We start from the raw sequence: 22908 nt of genomic DNA, 5'->3' as shown, positions 1-22908 counted from the left end.
AATAAAAATTCAAATGAGTTTTATGAAAACCATAACTTTTAAAGCAGGGTGCCGTCGGCATTAAAATGGGTAATACCCCATTTGGGACGTTCAGTGGACACCTCTTTCTGCCACCGAAGCGGGCCATTTGTCGCAGTAATTATTTGGATTCGGTTTACATATTTTTGTCGCGGCTGGTCGCGGCGAAGCGCAAAAGGACGTAATTCAGTAGTGTAAGGACGTAATTCATTGGTGGATAAGGGAGTCGAAGAGTGTCCTTTTGCGCTTCTTCAAAAGTTTTTCGATTCGTGCACCCGTTCGCGAATTATTTAGCCCGGGGCGTTTAGCGTTTCAGCGTTTAACTGACGTTTATTTAACGACTAACGTTTATTTAGCGTTTAACTGAAACACCCTGTATATATTGGCCGTAAGTAATGGTTAAGGGACTGTGCGACAAACTGGGTGGCGCCGCGATGGTAGTACCGATGTAGTACCTTACGTGATAGCCGCTGGGTAGCCAGTTTTGTTTACATGTGAAGTGCGAGCATCTTTTTTGTCAAACTGCAACTGTTGCATCGCTAACTATGCAAGCACCTAAAATAACTCTTCACTAGGGACTGGATGTTTCATTTCTCGTGATTTCTTTGCTTCCAATGCCGCCGAGGGCACTAGACCTGCAGCGAATACCGTTCGTCACACGCGTTCGGCACTGCATGAGGTGTACACAACATGAGCGAATACTTTCTTTTTTTCTTTTTGTTCTAGTTTCGATGAAACTGAATGAGGACCTGCAAAATGATCAATGATTTAGAGTTGCCACTTTCGTGGCGGTGAAACGCCACTGGATATTTTATCGCCGTGAGATGCACCGACCAAACGGCAACTTATTTCGAGATAATAATTGAGGTGTTTCATCACCAGCGCCCAGAGCCGATATTGCTCCCGACAATTTCGTTGACGAGTCTCACAGTGAGAACGGAACTTCTTCGTTGTCGAAAAAGTTTAGTGTTTACGCACCTACCATTTCACAACCGTTGTGCCACAAGCCCATGGCGGTAGCCGAGGTAAAAACTCATATGTATATAATTTCTTGTTTGAGGATCTCTTCAGTGTTATTGTATCTGAAGATAGTGAAAAAACTGCAGTACAAGTTCAGACAATATGTTGTGACCACACGTGTTTATTTATATGGATATAACGGACGCACGGTGTAGATTTCAGTGACGAAGCTGCGTACGCAGTGATGTGCCAAAAGGACGACAGGAATACAAGACTCAGTCAAAAACATGATGTTACAAGTGTCTGGAGTCAGAGAAATGTATCTATACAGTCTTCGCTAGCAAGCCAGGATTTTGTGAGACATTAAATAACCATCCTCTCGACGTATCACTTACGGGTGTTTTGACACAGACAGACGCGAGTGGCTGCATCTCCTTCCGCATTGTAAATACGGTTGTTGCTTCTGTGCATATTTTCTACATTCTCTTCGTTATTATTTGAGCTTCGAAAATCAGCCCTTCTAATTACGGCGGTCGCTACGCAAGCTGCGGTTCCACTCGAGAATGCATAGAACGGGCGTCTTCGTATCACGTCGGACACTTCCAAGACCGCCGCTAGCAGCGCCCCTCCCCCCTTTAGGTGTCGCACGGCGCTTTATGCCGCAGGCTGGCTATCTGAAGAGATATAAATATTACACTGTTTTTAGACACTGTTGGCAACGAGATGCCTACAGTAAGATGTTGGCCGGGTACGGTAGCGGAAATGTAGCGGCAAAGTATTTACGCTACTTTTATCTGGTGGCGGTAGCGGTATTGCGTTACTTTTTCAAATTTGTAGTGACGCTAGTATTGCGTTACTTTTTGTGGGGTAGCGGGTAGCTGTATTCTGTTACTTCGTTTTGGTAGAGGGTACAACACTGCGTAGCAACAAGTGCAGCTCTGATACCTTGCATACAAACTAGGCTTTTATAACGACTTTGCATTTCATTGGCGGTCGTTAGTGTTACACTGTGGGCATGACGGCATCCCCCACTCGATGCGATACTTCCAGAGCCATATGTAACAATATCTGTTACCTTTGACACATTGTTGTAGAACAAGACAACGTGCGAAATCTTTCAAATGCCACCAGCCATTGCCAGCGAGTGCCGTAACCGCGTAATTGCCACTGACATGTTGTCGAGCGCCATTCACTGTCTTGGAAGAAAGCGTACTATAGGGATTACTCAGAGCGGTTGCCCTCACATAATGGGCTTTTTACGTGTCCAGTCTATCACTTTGACGTCATTGAACATCTGGCTTTTTGCACCAGATAACACGTTGTGCGTCACGCGGTATGGATTTCCCACTAATTTTGCACTTTCCACTTCACATTACTCACTTTACCTTGAGAAGCTGTTTGAGAAACGTCATTGCCTCCATTGGTCGCTGCTGATCCGAAAGAAGAAGGGCCAGGTTGAACAGGGCACTACGCTGGTTCGGTTGCACCTAAAAGACAAATACAAAAACAACGTCTAGAGGGCTCTCGGGGCAATAAAAGAATACTATTCGAAAACTAAATGAAGAATACTGACATGAACGATAGATATATTCGCGATTACTAACATCTAACTGTGTTGCACTGATACATAATGATAAAAGAAATAGCAGCCAGGGACAAGGACAAGGAAGCGCACAACGAACTGCTGTTACCGACTACCCCGCATTTCGACGCTTGTTTTGTGTTGCACTGAGATTGGAGTCTTATCCTATACCTCCCTTCCTGCTGGTGTTAAATGCACATGTTTCCCTCTGACGTTGCAAAATTATTTCTTCTTCGAGGGTAACGAGAGGAACTGGAAGGGATGAGTTTGGGCACCGAACAAACACGACACACAAACGAGAGCTCGCCATCTTGTTTATCTCGAATGTCATCATGTATACCAATGAATGTCCAAGCTACTAGCAAGCGCATATGAACGCAGAGTACTACCCTGCGTGGATTATAATGGCATACAGAAAGTGACCCAGCTTATCCTGAAATATGAAAGCTATAGCTTTCATATTTCAGGATAAGCTTCAGGACAAAATATTCAGGCGAAATATGAAAGCTATAGCTTTCATATTTCAGGATAAGCTTCAGGACACTTTCTGTATGCCATTATAATCCACGCAGGGTAGTACTCTGCGTTCCTATGCGCTTGCTAGTAGCTTGGAATTGCCTATATTTTCTAGTTTTTCCGATGGTGATTCAAGTGATAATCGTGGGAATAGAATAAGTTTCGAATGCATAGCATGATGCCATGCTATAGCACACAGTGGACTTGGCCATTTCACCTCAAAGCAGCACGATGAAGTCATTCAAGACGAAAGGCGGAAGTCACTGAAAAGGTTAGCCAGCTGTATAGGACTCGAACCCACATCTTCTGAATTACCAGTCCAGGGCTCTACCAATTGAGCTAACACACCTAAGCTAACATCTAAGCTAACACACCTCCACAGCGACTTCCAGGATGCGTCATCTGACGCGACAAACGAACCACCCTCTCACACATCCCACTTTCACTCTTACATGTTCCCTCACTCATACACACATTCATACGACGGGATCGACGCAGGCTGCAACTGTTGAACATGATGTCAATTGATGTTCTGAGGCTGGAACACATAGAATGGACAAATACATACAAAGCCTCAAGTGCCTAAGATATTAATGACGAAAGGTCCATTCAAGACAACTGCTTGCTTCAAGTGTGCACGCCAGAAGGGCAACATTCTGCCACCAGCTGTCTCACGGCGGAAAATGTTGGATATTTTCCGTCGGCAGTGCGGCTCGTTATGCATGTCTCAGAGGCTAATGCACGGGTACATCACAATTCGCCGAAAGCGACGAAAAGAGTTAATCTTTTGCTTCAGCACGACAACGTTTGCCCTAACACAGCTCGTGGGACGGTTAGAACGGTCACTGAAGTGAATGTCTCACACATCGCTTATTCCCCCCGTATACCACCTTCAAATAGTCCCATTTTTGGCACCTTGATTGCACAAAGTTTTGGGGCGACATTGAGTAAGATTGTGGGGCATGGTTGCTTGCACACACATTCGAAATACGTTTTTCACAGGGTATTCACGCTTTTGTGCACTGTTGGCGCAAGTGCATTAACATCCGGTTAATCCGGGTAAATAGTGAGTTTTAGTGCATCGTGAGCTATCGCCTTTGAGTACGTAAGGAATAGCATTAGTGGTTGCGCGCACTGCGCGACGCCTTCTTTATGTTTTGCGCGTGGGCACAGCTACCGACGCCGTCCCTTACGTACGCACAGACGATGGCGTACGATACACTAAAACTCACTAATGTGAAAACAGACGCATGTGCTTCTATTTTCCAACATGTTAGTGATTTCACAGCATGTAATATACGGTTGGTACAAATTGATTTGCGATTTTCATTTCAATCACTTTGCTCGGGACGGCTCGATTTCCTCTATATTCCAGTAAGAAAAATAAGTGTCCCGTTCTACAAACGTTTTTCGTTCTGAACATTACCCGCGGAGGTTAAAATAATGGTGACGCAGCTCGAATTTATCTCTACAAGGTACGGTCGATTCTTAGGAGAACGAAGACAGCGCGAAAATTATTTCATTTTATGCGTAGAACCCCCGCATTTCCTGCTTCAGTCCCTCCCAGCGGCGTTCCGGAATTCATTCTCGTGTGGAAACGGATTCCCTACACTTTTGTCCAGCACACAATGCGTTCAGTCTCATAAATGAAGAGTAATTTTGTGCCATTCCAGCCAGACAATTGAAAATACAAAGGAGTGGCGTTTTCCAGCCAATTATACGAGCAGTATTTTACAGTGGGATGACAGCGTCACTTGCATGTGGAACATTGCTCATGTCTGTCATCGGTACTGGTGGTGGTGACGTTGGAACTGCTTCCCGTTGTCGAACAACGCCACGACTATGGCAGGGGGGATCCTGTGTCCTGGGTCAACTTCACAGGGAACTGTCTGTCATCTTTATTGCCATCAGAAGTGGATTTCGTTCTCCTGCGAAGGGCCACTGGGACAACATCGTGACTTGTTACGTGACGTAGCAAAACATTCTAGGATGCGCCGTTAGGGGTATCCTTTGAGCGGGCGTGGAATAATAATTTTGGTCAAATTGAAAAGCGATACGATCGATGGCAAGACACTGAACAAGTACAAAGCACGCAGTAATATTCCTTGATATTGCAGGCAGGCAGATTGTACATGCACAGATGGCTGCACACAATTGTTAAATCGTTGCTTCCTGACTCTCCCCAATACGTGCATCCGATGTATTTTGGATTTCTACTATTTGGTCGCCATGTCCTTTCACTTTTTGATTTACAGTCAGGCAGATGCGCATATATTCGTTTCACAAGAATATTTTTTTCAAGTTGTCTGACCTAAAGAGTTAAAAATTCTACTGAAAATTGTTGATCCGAGCTGAGTCCTGCACTGGTGAAGAAGAGTAACACTCTACAACCCCCCTTCTGAATGACATCATTATGTCTCGTGATTTGTTGAAAACGAGAGGAGCCGTCTTTATGTTGGGCACGCAACAAGATAGGCACGGGAGGAACGAATGCTTCTTTTGGCAACGGTAGCGCGAATACAACGTCATCACGACGCTCGAAAACAAAACACGCTCTGCGGCAACCACTGAGGCGATTAGTTTCAGAAGAGACGCTCTTTGTGGCAATTCACATATATCGAAAGTGACACAAACGTGCGTAGGCCTCTCGTTTTCAACAAATCGAGATAGGGAACAACATCATGCTGAAGGACAACTGGTGCTGAGCGTATTATTCGGTTAATTTCCGTTTTTAGAGTTTAGAGAGAACTTCTCACATAGCACGCTCCTACACTCTAAAAACACAACTTCGCCGCATAGCACTCTGTGCTCCAACCATTGTCGCTAATGATAGGGTTATCGCTCTGATTCGAAGAGAGGGGTGGGCGTACGCCTTTGTGTGGCAATTTGGATATATGAAAATTGCCACAAAAAGGCGTACGTCCACCTCTCTCTTCGAATCAGAAACGATAACCCTACCATTCGCGGCAATGGTTGGAGAACAGCGTGCTATGCGGTGAAGTTCTGTTTTTAGAGTGTACACTCTTAAAACAGATGGTGGTGGTGATGGTGAAAGGGCTTGCCGTTGTCGGCCTCACGTATGTGGGCAACGTCACGACTGACGCCCTGGGGGAATGTGCGTCCTGGGCCGACTTCTAAGGGAACTGTGCCGACATATGTCTGAGAGCGTCTGAGGAAAACCCAGGAAAAACCCCAGACAGCACAGCCGGCACCGGGATTCGAACCCGGGTACCTCTTAAAACAGAACTTCACCACATAGCACGCTCCTAGCCAACCATCATTCCGAATGATATCATTCCGTGCACTGATTTATTGAAAATGGGAGGAGGCGCCTATATGAGACACATTATGCTTGTCCCAGATAGGCGCCTCCCCCCTGTTTTGAACAAATCATGACACAGAACAGAGGCGGAGAGTTTTCATTTTCTCGGGGGGGGGGGGGGCTTTGTTTATTAAGGAAAAAAAAGGAAAGGTAAGGCAGATGGATGTCCACTTGTTATTAAAAAAAAAAAGGTGAAAGGGGGAAGACAAGAGAGGCAAAGAAAAAAGAAAGCAAAAGAAAACAAAAAGAAGGAAAAAAAAAAGAACACAAAACTAAAGCTGAAGAATAACACTGTCTGGCGGGATCCTATGATGTATGCACAACTGGTATAGAAATAAGAGGAAGGAATAACAGAGAAAAAAAAAAGAAAAACAGAGAAAACGTAAACAGTGAACATGTGCAAAACTGAAGGCATTACGCCTTTGAAAACTAAGTGCAAAAGGAACAAAATGCATTGAATTCTCGGTGTTTGACCCGAAATGCGCGCAATATAATGAATATGGTCAATGAGATGGAGCAGCGGGAGTTGAACCCGCTCCCAACGGATATGCGTTCCGAAGATCCTACCGTTACACCTCACTGGCAGCTGCTGGTACCTTTCGTCTTCTTCGTTTCATTGATCTGATTGCTTTTTTTTTGGGGGGGGGGATATGTTTATTAAGAAAAAGAAAGGAAAGGATTGCTTTGGGCGAAATTCAGGGCTGTGTGTTGTGTCATCCTCTGTTTCTTCGCCTCACCTTCTACTGTGATAATGAGTATGGTGGGCGGATACATATTTTACAAATTGCAAGGTGCATTTTTGGAGTTTGTGCCTCTTCGCTCTTTTGACCCGGGCGCGCCGAGCCCCAAAGGTTGGTGTCAGTCTCTTAGGGGGACTTTCCGGGGGAGGCGGCGCCCCCCCTCCTAGTTCATGTTCCGGGGGGGGGGGGGCAAGGGCCCCCGCGTCCCCTTGCAGTCGGCGCCTATGACACAGAATGATATCATTCGGCATGATGGTTGGCTAGGAGCGTGCTATATGGCGAAGTTCTGTTTTAACAGTGTAGACAACCGCCATTGAGGATGATGCCCTTCTCTCTCTCGATTTCGTGAAAATGGCAGGAAACCGCGTATATTTGGCACTGCATTTTTCATAATGTACCCAAAATAGGCGGATTCATCACGCTTGCAGCAAATGAAGAGAGAGAACGCTGCATTATGAATGAGGTTAGCTCTGAGTGATGTTATGCGGCCGTTTCAACAATCTACCCGCAGTAGCAGTGGGAAGGAACTGTGGGTTCTCTTCTTGTGCTAACCTGACAGACAACTCAGTGTGGCACGGAAAATACGCTCGTTCAATTTAGAATGTTTCCACATTTTGCCTTCACACTTTGAAAAATTAACTTTCCCACTTAGCACGCTCCTAGCCAACCATCATTCTCGCCCCTGATTTCGTGGAAAATGGGAGGCGTATACGCCTGTTTTGTTCCGCACTTATGCAGTACATAATTGGTACAAAAAAGGCATCATAGGCGTGAAGGCCTGTAAAGTCGACCTAGGACGCACCATCCCTCCGAGCGACATGTCGCCACAGCGGCAGACAGATCACTCGGTAATAGAGGAGCAGGAACCATTTTTAAGAGTGCAGGCTTCGTATTTTGTGATGGGCTGCGGCATATCGCTCCCTGATTTTGACTAAAAAAGATTACGGCCAATTTCAGGGTTTAAAAACTACTCGCAATTAAAATTTGATACATATCCTTATATACCTACACTCCGAAAACAGATCTTGATCGCGTAACACGCAAGACCATTGCGAAGGATGACACCGTTATCACTCCTGATTTGTGAATCTTTTTGTGGCAATTAACGTAACTGCATAAGTGTCATAAAAGGGTGTACGTCTGTCGTTTTTAACAAATCATGGGAGAGAACGATATCTTTTGAAATATGGCTGGCTAAGCGAGTATTATGCGCTCAAGTTCTCTTTTACCTGCCCCTGTGAGGCCGACAACGGCGAGCCCTTTCACCGTCACCATCAATCACCATCTGTTTTACCCGACGAAGTTCGCTTCTGTGCGGCTAAGAACGGCGAGCCGATCTTTTTTACGTAATAAAGGTAATTGGAGTAGAGTTACACGTAAGGTGTGTCAGCCTACACTCTTAGAAAAAAAGGTGAGCAGTTACACCTTTGAAGCGGTAATAGTTGTCGCATATGTTGTGCCTAAAAGGTCGCAAGGTTGTACCTGCTACCTACAAATGATTTACCGCTCTGATTCGGTCAGCGAGGGGGCGTACTCTTTTTTGTAGCAACTTGGATATACGATAATTGTTTTTACCACACTTTTACACCCTTTATCAGACGCTACGTTGACCTAGGTGGTAACTATAGAAGTTACCACCTTTAACAACTTTTTTTTTCTTTTTTCTTAGAGCGTAGCGTAGTTACATGTTGCACGTGCCGCAGGGTAGGGCTGCGGATAATTTCGATCATCTGGTCTTCTTTCGATGTGCGCCGGAAATCTCCGACAGAAGATGGTGGAAGCAATGTTTACCTCCCCCTGCATTGCTACACTCTTAAAAATGAACTTCGCCGCATAGCACGCTCCTAGCCAACCATCATCTCGAATGATATCGTTATCTGCCCTGATTTGTTGAAAACGGGAGGCGTACGCCTTTTCTGTGACACTTATGCTGTTCATAATTGTCACAAAAAAGGCGTACGCCTCCCGTTCTCAACAAATCAGGGCAGATAACGATATCACTAAAGGCTATGGTTGGCTACACTCTTAAAAATGAACTTCGCCACATAGCACGCTGCTAGCCAACCATAGCCTTTAGTGATATCGTTATCTGCCCTGATTTGTTGAGAACGGGAGGCGTACGCCTTTTTTGTGACAATTATGAACAGCATAAGTGTCACAGAAAAGGCGTACGCCTCCCGTTTTCAACAAATCAGGGCAGATAACGATATCATTCGAGATGATGGTTGGCTAGGAGCGTGCTATGCGGCGAAGTTCATTTTTAAGAGTGTAGGAGCGTGCTATGTGGTGAAGTTCATTTTTAAGAGTGTACCATCCTCGGCCGGGATCGCACTGTCTTTTACCTCCTTTATGAGTGTAGCCTAAGATTTCGGAAAATAAATGCCGCATATTGAATATGTGCAGATATCACACACTAAAAAGAGGCAGCAGATTTAAATTTTAATTCTGTGGCCAGGAGGAACCTGAAATTCTAGGTAATCACAAGGTAGGTAAGTTCAAGTTTCGCAATAATTAAAACATACTGATATGGCTACAATTGCTAAGTCGTAAGCAACACGAATAATTTGCTGTTCCCGAAAATATCCCGTTTCTCCTGCCGTTGAGAATAAACATAGTGAAAGTACAAAGCAGTGCTAGACTTCCAAGGCTTTGCTTTGTTAGTCGCACGCCAGGTTGGTTTCCTTAACCATTTGTCCCCTGTCCCGTATAACAACGCATCAGCATGAATGAAATATCGTCCCAGAGGGGAGTTGTCTGGCTTACCGCCACCGATCTTCGGAACATCATCTCAGCCGTTGATGTGTCCTTCTTGGCCAGTGCCAGCATGGCCAGGTGAAAATATCTGTCTTCGCCACCACTGCCGTGCACAATCCTCTCCAGCCTACAGCGAAGGAAATATGTATATTTACAGCTTCAACACTCTCTATTAATTACCCATGAATTACATGACACGGGTAGGCGCCCTCACGAACTTGGGCGTATGCCTCTAGCTCGCTTGCTTCTGATGTATTGTATCCCTTTCATATTAACATAGGGTTTACGTTGTATGACGTAACACATGGGTATAGTAACGACAAAACAACCCGGGAAGATAGTTGATCCGATCACTTTTGTGCCATTGCCAAACGACTGTGTCTGCTACTGCGCGGGAGCAAGGCGACCGATTCGCTGACTCTGTCAGATTGTCCGTGTGAGACGCGCAGTGCCAAATACGACCGCAGGCAGAAGACAGTCCCACCCGCTATTGGGCGGATGAGATGACGTCGCAGATTGACAGGAGCTTTGTGCGAATATGTATCTAATTTCTGCTCTGCGTGATTTATTTTTAATCTGCTCCTTTAAGCGTCCACGAAGGATGCTAAAGAGGAAAAAGTTCTCGGCGAGGAATGCCGAGACAGCGATACAACATACTTCGCATCGCCCGTGATTTCGAGGTCGTAGATATATGTTTCCACGGCTACTGTATTCCACGGAGTTCATGCTTCACTTTTCGCTCTATGCTGCTCTCTAATTTATTATAGGCTCTGTAAATCATTGGAATACACAGGGTTTTGAATGCGTCCGCAGAAAGACGTAAGTGCGTCGTCACGGTGAGGGCCTTTGCGGTCAGACTTGTACACGTTACGCGACAAAGGTAATTGATTACCGTCACTATTACTCTGGTGACAAAAGTAAATTTATCGTTGAAAATTACTCGGCTACAGTTGTAATGTAGTAATGGGCTAAAAAGTAAAGCGTTACTTTGAAGGTTACTTTCAATAATAAGTCATATGGCTAATTGAAGTCCGCGAAATTAGCTTACAAGCCTACCTAACGTACAAAACGAAATTACGTACGTTGACCCGTTTTCTGAGATTGGAGTTCATCGCATTTGAACAGGATAGGAGCTCCTGCTTACGTGAACACATTATGCATTTAAAGAACACATTGTTTTTGTTGTTTTTATTTTCGACTACCATATCAACATTGTTTTCGTCTTTTCTCTCCATTACCTTGAAACATTTCAGAAACACTGAAGCCATGGCGATAGGTCAGGAGAGCTTTTCGACATGGCAATAGTCGTGATTCCCGTATAGGATGAGTGATAAGTAGAGCCCGGATTTTTAGGCACGAGAAAAAATTGTTTTAGGCGTCTATAAAGGCGCTAAAAATCCTGATTTAGGCACTGAAAATGACATTATAAACGCCATAAATTGATCAGGTTTTTCATCTGTTGTACTGAAAGCGCAAAAAGGAAGTGAAAGTTTTATCCGCAGGAACAATACCGTAAATGGTGGCTGTGACTGTTGTGACTGTTTTCCTAATTTTTTGCTGCACGAAATGCAAAAATTATTGATCCTGCTATGATGAAAGAACTCAATTTCCATCATGATCCTACTATGGTCAAAAGACAAGACTTCTAGCCATTGCCACCGGTTCCACGACACTTCTCCGAATGACTTGTCGCAGCATGCACTGGCGATATTCGAGCATCGGGAGCTTTAGTGTGACGGTAAAATTTCTTAATCCTCGAACTTTTAAAGCTTTGCCTTCTGGATTTCGCTCTCAGCGTTACCACAAGGGTCGCAATAGTAGCAAATATGGGGGATCAATTCTGCTCAAACTGGACGCGATGTTACCTTCGCTCGTGTCACGCCCGGTGACTTGACCTGCGTTCGGTGTCACCTGATAGCCCGCAAGGAGATGAGCTTGCTGAGGTTGCCCCATACGTCACGCCCCCTCGTTAGCAAAAAAAAATAAAAAAATAAAAAGAAAAGTTGCAATCTAGGTTGACACAAAACCGTTACGAAACGTGCCTATATTTTTTAATAACGAGCCACGGGACACTAGAGGGAAAGAACGAGTAAGCTCTGTACCGAGTAATCGATTTTCAATTATCAACTTACATTCCATTACTTTGAGATACTCGCTTCTTTTAAATGCCCGATTGTGTCAAAAGGACGGGCGACGTCACCCATGTCAATTTTGCCTGGACAACGGTGTTTCGCCACCGCTTTCCGGCCATTATAGGCATTTTTTCATGCTTAATCTGAATTTTAGGCATATACGCAAAAATAGGCACTCACGCCGAAATAGGCATTTATATATAAAGAAAATTTATTGCATTAACCTGATTATATGTACAGTATGGCATGTATGTGTAGCAGCAGCGTCATAATCATCACCAGCACCGCCATCGGTTACGCGCAGCACTGCGCGTGACCCGAGCTTTCGTTTTCGGTTCATCGCCATTAACCGTCATTAAACCCATCGACCTCAGTAGAGCCTGGTCGCCTCATTTCTCGCTCTACAACTGGTGACCCGAACGTGATGTCTTAGCGTTCCACCATCATGAACGGTGACCAGCACTCCACCAGCTCTTCGCCTCCCAGCCGGCCACCGCCACTTCCACCGCTCGAGGCTTCTGTGGCACCGCTCCGCCTGCCGCCTTTCTCCATCTCCGATCCTCAGCTGTGGTTCGCGCAGGCGGAGGTTCTCTTCGACGGACGCCGCGTCACTTCTCAAGCCTCAAGGTTTGGCTATGCCATCGCAAACCTTCCTCCCGAAGCTGCGGCGGAAGTCCGTGACCTAATAATCCACCCTCACCCCGAGTTGCCCTACGACACCTTACGGGACGAGTTAATTCGCCGTACATCTGCTTCGGAGGAGCGGCGATTGCAGCAGCTTCTGAACAGGGAAGAGCTCGGCGATCGACGGCCCACCCAGCTCCTACGCCGCATGCGCGACCTCGCCGGCAACCCTACCACGGACGACTCACTACTACGCGAACTCTTCCTACAACGTTTGCCCCACAACGTACGCATGATCCTGGCCGCCGGCGAAAATTCCCGCCTGGATGACTTGGCGAAGATGGCGGACCGTATTCTGGATTTTGCTGGCCTTCCATCACCAGAAACCGTTGCCGCCCTGGCCCCCCGCACCTCCCCTCCACCGGTGGACGTTGCAATCAATGCCATCAGCACGTCGCTCCAGCAACTCCAGACTACGGTGGCGGCCCTGGTGAACCGGGTGGACGCCATTCCCCCGCAGCGACCACGTTCCCCTCGGCGCCCGTTTTGCCGTCGCTGCTCGCCATCCCGTCAACGGTCTCCTTCGCCCTCTCAGCACCACTTCTGCTGGTATCATCGAAAATTCGGCGATGCCGCAAGGAACTGCCAGGCCCCTTGCTCGTGGCCGGGAAACGCTCCCCCCAACCATTAACGGCTGGCATGGCTGGGGGCGACAACAGCCGGCTCTTCCGGATCACGGACCGCGTGTCCGGCTGTCGCTTCCTGGTGGATACCGGGGCTGACGTGAGCGTCGTTCCACCAACCCCCGCAGAAAAACGACACCGACAACCAGACTTGGCTTTGCAGGCCGTCAACAAGTCCACCATCTCAACTTACGGTCAACGCTCCGTCACCCTCGACCTCGGCCTGCGCAGAGTATTTCGTTGGGTTTTTACCATCGCCGACCTCCCCTTCGCAATCCTTGGCGCCGACTTCCTCCACCATTTCGACCTTCTTGTGGATATTAGACGCCAGCGCCTCGTCGACAACACTACTTCTTTGCACGTTTATGGAGCCCCAGCGCATATAGCCGCCATTAGTCCCACCATACGGCTACCGTTGCCCACTGCTTTCGCCGACATTGTCACGGAGTTCCCCGCTGTCCTGCGCCAATCTCACGCCTCTTGCCCACCTCGCCACAGCGTCACTCACCACATCGTGACACGGGGCCCCCCTGTCTTCGCTCGCCCCAGACGGCTGGCTCCGGAGCGCCTCGTCATTGCCAAGAGGGAATTCGAGCACATGCTCGAACTGGGGATCATTCGGCCTTCCTCCAGCCCGTGGTCTTCCGCTCTCCACATGGTGCCCAAAGCAACACCTGGTGACTGGCGCCCATGTGGGGACTACCGTGCACTCAACATCGTCACGGTACCGGACAGATACCCGCTTCCCCATATTCAGGACTTCACCGCGAATCTTGACGGAGCGACCATCTTCTCCAAGATAGACCTCATCAAAGCCTATCACCAAATTCCCGTCCATCCCCCTGACATCCCGAAGACTGCTATAACCACCCCTTTTGGCCTCTTTGAATACGTGCGGATGCCCTTTGGCCTGCGTAATGCTGCGCAGACATTCCAACGATTCATCAACGAAGTGCTCCGCGGCCTGGACTTCGCATTCGCATACATGGATGACATCCTCGTCGCAAGTCCATCTCCGGAGGCTCATCGCGCCCACCTGCGCGCCCTGTTCTCGCGCCTGGAGGACTACGGAGTCTCCATCAATGCCGCGAAGTGCGAGTTTGGCGTTACCACCCTTACCTTCCTGGGACACACCATCACCCCGCAAGGCATCCGGCCACTCGCATCCAAGGTCCAGGCCATCCGAGACTTTCCTGCCCCCACTTCTCGCAAAGGACTTCGTTCATTCCTTGGCCTCGTGACTTTCTACCGACGTTTTGTGCCTCGCTGTGCTGCCTTGCTCCAGCCTCTCTACGCAGCTCTCGGCGCTGACCATCCGAAAGAGGCCCGTGCTGCCCCTCTGGAGTGGACACCGGCAGCAGAACGCGCGTTCGTAGAAGTCAAGCAGGCCCTGGCAGATGCTGTGCTGCTCCACCATCCTCGTCCTGACGCCAAGACAGCGTTGTTCGTCGACGCCTCCACTGCTGCTGTCGGCGCGGTCTTGCAACAGCGTCAGGATGGCAACTGGAAACCTCTCGGTTTCTTTTCCCAACGCCTCTCGCCAGCCGAAACACGCTACAGCACCTTCGGGCGTGAGCTCCTCGCCGCATACCTGGCATGCAGACACTACCGCCATTTTCTCGAGGGCCGCCCGTTTGTGCTGTACACCGACCACAAGCCTCTCATGTTCGCCCTGCGATCGCCCTCCCTCAACCACTCGCCTCGTGAAACCCGCCACATGTGCTACCTCTTGGAGTTCACGACCGATGTGCGACACGTCGCAGGCGAAGACAATGCCGCTGCCGACGCACTCTCGCGGCCGGACGTCAATGCTCTCCATCCGCCCCCCGCGGTCGATTTGGACGGCATCGCCCAGGCGCAACACGCTGATCAAGATCTCGCCAATCTTCGTTCCTCCCCCGCCTCATCCACCACTTTTCGGGAGATCTCGCTCCCCGGTTCGACGGCAAGTCTATGGTGCGACACCTCTACTGGTACCCCGCGCCCTTTCGTTCCCCTGGCCTTCCGCCGCCATGTTTTCAACGCCCTCCACTCGCTGTCCCACCCTGGCGTGCGCGGCACGCAAAAGATCGTCGCAGAGCGCTACATATGGCCTCGCATGAATGCCGACGTCCGTGACTGGGCGCGGGCCTGCCTGGCCTGCCAGCGGTCCAAAATCTACCGCCACACCATCTCGCCTCCATCGCGGTTCCTTCCGCCAGATGCACGTTTCGACCAGGTCCACATCGACTTGGTCGGCCCGCTTCCTCCGGCCAAAGGCTACCGCTACCTGCTCTCGTGCATCGACCGCTTTACCCGCTGGCCGGAGGTAACGCCGATCCCTGACATCACGGCAGAGACGGTGGCCCACGCATTCCTCTTCTCCTGGGTTTCCCGATTCGGCGTCCCGTCCACTGTAACCACGGACAGAGGACGCCAGTTTGAATCGGCCCTCTTCGGTCACCTGTGCAGCGCCCTCGGAACCCATCACATCCGAACCACGGCCTACCATCCGGCTGCCAACGGCCTGGTCGAGCGCCTTCATCGGCAGCTCAAGGCTTCCCTCCGCGCCACTGACCACGGCGACACAACCTGGCCCGAGCGTCTACCCTTCGTCCTGCTTGGCCTTCGCGCCGCGATCCGCCAGGATGACTGCAGCGCGGCCCACATGGTCTACGGCTGCCCGCTCCGCCTTCCCGGATCATTCTTCACCCCCTCGGCCCCGCTCGTGCACGACCCTTCCTCCTACATCGACCGTCTCCGCCAGCTCTTCCGGGACCTCAAGCCCACGCCTACCCGCTCCGCTCCCGCAACACGCGTGTTCGTGAGCCCCGACCTTCATCAAGCCACCCACGTCTTCGTCCGCCGGGACTCTGTGCGCTCCAGCTTGCAGCCTCCCTATGACGGCCCCTACAGGGTCATCTCGCGAGCCGGGAAGTTCTTCCACCTCGATCTTCCACGGGGACCTGACACTGTGGCCATCGACAGGCTTAAGCCCGCATTCCTGGAGTCGGCACCTCTAGTATCGCCCGACCCGCCCTCCCTACGCCCGTGCTCAGCTCCTGTCTCCAGCATTCCTCCCCCTCCACGTCGAGGGCATTGGGCGCCGCAGCTCGCACACTACGAGCCGCCCACCGCCTCGGGTCCGGCTCCTGCACTCCTTGGCCTCGGCGCCCGACCTTTCCGCCAACCTCGGCCCTCCTCGCCAGCCTTGTCATCCGCCACGGGGGGGAGCCCTGTAGCAGCAGCGTCATAATCATCACCAGCACCGCCATCGGTTACGCGCAGCACTGCGCGTGACCCGAGCTTTCGTTTTCGGTTCATCGCCATTAACCGTCATTAAACCCATCGACCTCAGTAGAGCCTGGTCGCCTCATTTTTCGCTCTACATATGTATGGCACTTATAGGCACTATCAAATCGATACAGGAGGTTCCCTAGCATACAGTTCGTGCTCATGTATCGAAGAGGTACCATTACGACCACACGAAAAAAATAGGCATTTGCCTAGGAATCCGGGCTCTAGTGATAAGATTAGAGAAGCCGTAGGACTCTAACACGTCTACGAATTCCAATATTTGTTTATTCTTGTCAAAAAGGTTAATATTGAAATCACCACCAACATATAGATTATAGTAAAAGGTAACATATCCTTGACTTTGAGGAACACACAATACGAACAGGACAACACAAGACGTGTTCTAAATGCGATAAAAAAACCTAGTGCGAGGGGACAACGAAAGGGACAAAGGACGAGACAAACATAGCACAGTTCTCGTCCTATCTCGTTCTTTGTCCATTTCGCTGTCCCCTCGCACTGTTTTTTTTATCACTTTGAGAATGGATCACCACCCTGCCCGGATTTTAACTTTATTTCAGTACAAGACTCGTGTTGCCCTCTTCGTATTGCATGTTCCTCAAACTCAAGGAAATGTTACCTCTTTTTACAGTACACCAGCTCGCTTGCACAATTTTGAATTGCTCACCGGTATAGATCATATCTGTTGTTTGAACATATCTTTAAGAAGGCCTCGAAGGAAGTACTGTCGCAACTATACGAACTCAGCGTCCTGAGCACCATCTCTGTGCATCTCCTTCCGAGGCATTGACCCTTAAGGCCTTCAGAATAGAAGCGCTTGGTCATGCTAGAGTCACTAAACAGCCCTACATTTTAACTTGAAAATTCCAGGTGACTCACTATATCTGAAGCTTGACCACCTCAGGAGGTCGCGGTAGGAAGAGACTTAGGTGTCGCCATGCACACGAAATGCACGTGCGGAATGCTACTAGAATTACCTCCCTCCACTTATTGTAATGGCAAAGCAAAGTAGTGTTCAAAGGAGCTGTCCGCTGTATATGTTGAAACAGAAACGGAAGGAGCATAGGAGCAGAGTCACTAAATAGGACTCTTAGTGACCCTAGGTCATCCCCTATATCCACGGAACCGCTTCAAGGAAATGGCGAAAGGCACATAATTAGGTTGATCCCGTCTGTCCAAATAAAGTTAAATTTCCTCTCGACGAATGTACGGAAGAAATACGACGGTGCTGCTCGTGGTGTTGGACACAGAGAAGCATTCGTCGGCTGTCCTTTATTCCATGCCCTTGTAGTGCAGCTGTGCGTACGACCGGTGTAAACGAGAGGCTCCCGGAACATAGAAACAAAGTAAATACAAGAGACGTGTTGGGCTCACGGTTAGCGAGCCACACTGTAGCGTGCGGATGTGCACCCTCGTTTAATCACACCGATATCTTATCTCGATCTAATTATGTACATGTCAGACAAGTCGTGGAAACAGGCAAGACAATGAGAAAGAAAGAAAGAACAAGGACAAATGTGTTACACGTTAAACTTTTTTTACACCCTTTGAGTGTAAGGTGGGTGTACCATAACTCACAGCCCTTTCAGAGTAAAAGTTTGTAGATGTAATGAAATACACCTGCCTCTCAGGGTGTATTTCACAACACCTGCAAACATTTATACTTAAAAGGGTGTAAGTCATAGTATACCCGTCCCACATTACCTCTGAAAAGGTGTAACATCTACTTAGCGGGTGTGCGGCGTGTTGGTCTACACTGGTAGTTTGACGATACCCTGATTCAATTTTTGGTGTCAATCAACACCCTTAAGCAATGGCGTAACGTGTGCAGCTTTCTATAGTGAGTGTGTCACGCATATAAGCCGAAGTAAATGCATAACATGAACATGTAATGCACTGCGTTCTCCCAATATAGCAATTCCAAACTGGTGCTATATTGGACGCCATATTATACAGTCTGATATACGCGCTTAAATTTAGAGATACATTTGAAACATCACATAAATGGGATGACGAAAGAAAAGCTCGCTTAGAAAGGCATTCCCTTTCTAAGAGAAAACAGATACTATATACATTGCATGTCCTGCGAGCGTCTGCAAATTCTATAGCCCTGCTCGCATTCCAGTCAAATCGAAGGGTGAGGTGTCTTAGTTTAATTTGAATATATACACAATTGCGAGTGTATATTGCAAAATACACCACTCTTACACTAACATATATGTGTAAAAAATTAGTGTGTATAGATCCCCGACGACAACTTTGACAAAAAATCAGCAAAACCTTACTAGCAAGGGAACGTGGTCTGGGTGAAAGCCGGTGTAAAAGCGGTAAAAAAGTGAATGCGGTGGAAGACTGTGGTAAAGGAACGTGGAATTCGGCGGGGGAGAGGGATAATGTGGGGTCAACGGAGTAAAGCAGAGAGTGGGTGGTGATGTCGCCCACCCCTTTCAAACACCTCCTCGGTGTCGGCGCGTCCAGCCTCTGTTCCACGTGTGGTGTGACCTTCATCACGTCCTCCTGGTCTGCGGACAGTACTATCGCGAGCGCGCCCTCATGGGAACTGCTTTGCAACGCGTAGATCAACGCCAGTTCGACTTAGTCAAAATTCTCGGGCCATGGTCCGACACCTCACATCTGATGCAAGGCCTACGAGTTGTTGCTGAGTTCCTCTCCAGCACTGGACTAATGAACGAACTCTAATAGGGCACCTTTCCATCATCATCCCTTCCACAAGCGCAATGGGTCAGTGTATCGCCATAACGGCGGGCAATGACCCACCACATCATCATCCCATTTATGTGTATTTGTGTGTGTGGTCTGGGTGAGGGGAGAGAGCGAAAATGTCGGGTACAGCCCGTGCTTAATTCGGTTTGTATCATTTTGTCCTTACTAAACTTTGAAAATGAGACTTGTTTCTATTCGGCTCCGTCGCAACATACAGCTCATGTACCAACCAGCTCAATATGTCCCAGAAAGGGAAGGCTGCAAGGAGCCTGTAGATTGGCTTCGTCACGAATTATGCCTAGTCGAAAAGTAGTCGATAACTCGGCGATAGCTAGATTACCCAAAAATTGTAATCTGATTGCTCGAAAAATTACTTTATAGCAAAACTAATCAACTACTCGCCAAATTATTCAAAAAGTAATTGATTACTAGTACCGCAATTACTTGTAACCCGTTACGTACAAGTATGGCGATGCCTTGGCGCTTGATTTCCTGCTCCCCTGCAGCATGGAATACATAAGGAGGAGGTGTGAAAGAGGACCCTCTGACGGTACGAAAAGAACGTCGAAGAGGGGATTATCCGGTCGCACCTCCAGTGCCGCCGTCACGACAGAAAACAAAACGTGTGGATTTCGAGCAAAAGGGCTCGAAGGAGAGTTGTCACATGCAGCACCTTGAGGAAGAGAGGAATAAATGAAGGGGATTCTTCCGTCTGTGACTTTCATTCCACGAGGAAAAATATGTGCCTCCGTTTAGAAACGGTTTTCATTTGATGGGAGGAGCCCTCAGGTGGCCGTCACATCGTAATTGTATCGCGACGTAAAACCTGGATCACTCTTACGTCCAGAAACATATTTCAAAATATTCGTGCTTTCTGGGAGAAACTTCCATGAGTTATGATAACAAAGAGGCTCGAATGTGTACTAGGTATGACAAGTTGTCAGTATTGCATAAACTCAGTATTAAATAGTGAGTTTATAGATATTCAAATGGTGGCATACCTCTCGTTTTTCCTCCCTGTTCCGCGAACAAGAACCGCTGAATTCTGCAGCACATGCTGAAAACCGTAAGAAGGTCACACGTGTGGCACGTAGACTAAAAACATAAATTCCCCGCACAAGGCTAACCAGCTTATCATTCTGAGTATTGCCCATGAGCGTTACCTGATGACCCGGGTCCAGCTTGAGGGCTCTGTCGAATAATCCCAAGGCTTCTTCATTACGACCATGCTCCATGTGAACAACACCGAGCTGAAATTCACAAACGGCGATGTTTCTGTTGTCAAAATCTAAATATACTCCTTAGAGGCCGCGTCAAAACGTTTTCCTAAGGCTGCGCCTTTTTTGTTTTTTCATAATAGACATATTATCCCCCAACCCCCTATACCATTTTAGTCAATTCTGAACCCAAAAATTTAACTCCATTTAGAATTAAATACTAAGCGACGTGACAAATCAAGGTGTCAAAGAGAGTCTGTCGTAAAGGCGCATAATTCACTCGTTTAGATGAAATCACTCACAAGTACCCATTACATATAACACTCTATCAATTACAATCCAGAAATACTTACACATTGCAATCCTGCCACGTTTCCGTTCAATACGACATTGTTTTCTGGAGTTTGTCTCTTCTTTACACGATACATTTCTTTTTCCCGAAAGCGCCAGGCACCTGAGAAATCCTTAGGACCGTTTTAGTCGCCTGACATGACATAGACGTGCTGTATAACGACAATCGTTTCTTGCGCGATATAATATTATATAAAACACAAGAGACAAATTTAGTCGGAAATTGCGGTCCCCGGTGCAGTGCCCGGTCGACTACTCACGTATACTACGCCACAGATAGTCAAAAAAAGAAGTCGCATTGCACTTAACAGTGGTTTCTATGAGACTGCTGAAGGTGTAAGAATGTTCTCTGACATTTTGACACGCATAGGGCTCTAATTTATTGGAGAACTCTTGTTGATATCAGCTGATATAATATTTGCTTACGTTATATAAGACATCGGGGTTCGTGTCGTCCAGCCCCAATGCAATTTCGTACATGTTCTGCGCTTCTTCAGTCCTGTAAGCAATAAAGTAGCACAGAAGCCATTTTTAACACTATGTTTTCTTTCTACAAAACTGTTAAGTAGGCCAGTAAAATGCACCCTGAGAAGAAATTCACCCCACAGAGTCATATTTATCGCAAAAATTGAATTTCAATTACGACATCAAAAAGCGACCGTGCACAACGGTGGTGTAGAGCAGTACCAGCCTGTGACCCTGCGCTGACGCTCTATCGTCCGCGCCCGCTGACTGGTTCAGAATATTGTCTGCTAGGCAGCTGTCGTCTGCTAGTCAGCGGGGCTCTGAAGAAGCGTGGCCTTAAGGGGAAACTCCCGCGGGACAATGAAATATTCCATGCCAACGGTCACCCTAACAATTACTAATCCCCCCTAAGGGAACAGATTAATCGAGTACAAAAGAAGAAAGCGCTCATGCACAAAAAGAAAAAGACAAGCGGTGACCTCGACTGACCGCGCAGACGTTATGACGTATAAGTCGTCCCTCTCCTCCTTGTTACACCCCGGGGGACGAGTCGAGAGTGAACGACTGTGTCTGTGTACGTTGCGTTCTGGGAAAAGACCGCAGGCATCAAAATCATTTGTGATGTTCGGCAAATTGACGCATATGCTTTCATCAGACGTCAAACTGAAAATATTTTGGATGGCCCTCTGTGCTCCTTTAAGGAATCCCCAATGGAATATGCGTACATGAGTAAAGCTTTGATACTTACCTGTTTGTTCGCAGAAGAAAATCGCCTCGACTAATATAGGCTTCGGCAAAATCTGGTCTCAGACGCATTACTTGCTTGTAGAGCTGCGATAGAAAATAGGGTGCACTGTTAAAACAACAAGTGGAACTGCTTGCCGTAGCCGGCCACACTCAGGCGGTCAACTTGACGACTCTCGCAGGAGGGGATCATGCGTCCTCGGCCGGCTTCTTCAGTCAAGGAACAGTGGCGACATTTGTCTATTGTCTCTGTTAAATCCGAGATGCACAACATAGCACGCGTCTAGGCAACCCAACATTTCGAAAATATGGTTCTGCCTCCTGATTTGTTGAAAACGGGACCAGGTCCCTATCTTGGACATGCACAACGTGTCCAAGAGGCGCCTCCTCTCATTTTCTACAAACCGGGAAGGAGAATGATAGCATTCGGAATAGTGGTTTGTTAGGACCGTACTATATGGAGAAGTCGCTTTTTAACCCCCGAAGGTTCTTGTGCAGAACGACTTACAAAAACTCGCGGCCTCGTGCCTTTTTTTTCAAGAAACGGGCCTCGCGGAAAGACCACTCTAGCGCACCTCTCATCTACAGTGTGCCTCCGTCCCATCAGTATCGGTCATCCTACCTATGCCTCACCTTGAAATCGTCAACTCTCCTCTCCCCCTCTTTTTTTTTTTTGGCTAGAGTCGTGACGATGTCCACTTGAGAGCGGCCAGCAACGGCAAGCTACTTCGACCCCCCCCCCCTTTTGTGACAGTTAGTAATTGCCACAAGATCTCGTG

At 48.1% G+C, this 22908-nt stretch overlaps 1 protein-coding gene across 1 annotated transcript in view; it reads right to left on the bottom strand.

Moving 5' to 3' along the window:
* Nucleotides 1-22908, bottom strand: part of LOC135373276 (protein O-mannosyl-transferase Tmtc3-like) — a 479430-nt gene that overhangs the window by 26781 nt on the left and 429741 nt on the right. Inside the window, exons 14-19 of the mRNA XM_064606504.1 lie at nucleotides 22134-22216; nucleotides 21347-21419; nucleotides 20516-20602; nucleotides 20354-20409; nucleotides 9902-10019; nucleotides 2364-2465 (exon numbers count right to left, since the gene is read on the bottom strand). Coding sequence (XP_064462574.1) covers nucleotides 2364-2465; nucleotides 9902-10019; nucleotides 20354-20409; nucleotides 20516-20602; nucleotides 21347-21419; nucleotides 22134-22216 — 519 coding nt within the window. The remainder of the gene's footprint in view (nucleotides 1-2363; nucleotides 2466-9901; nucleotides 10020-20353; nucleotides 20410-20515; nucleotides 20603-21346; nucleotides 21420-22133; nucleotides 22217-22908) is intronic.

Source organism: Ornithodoros turicata, unplaced genomic scaffold (genome assembly GCF_037126465.1).
Source record: "Ornithodoros turicata isolate Travis unplaced genomic scaffold, ASM3712646v1 Chromosome23, whole genome shotgun sequence".
NCBI lineage: Eukaryota > Metazoa > Arthropoda > Arachnida > Ixodida > Argasidae > Ornithodoros > Ornithodoros turicata.
Note: the sequence above shows the minus strand (reverse complement) of the source record. Positions and strands in the feature narration are given on the sequence as shown.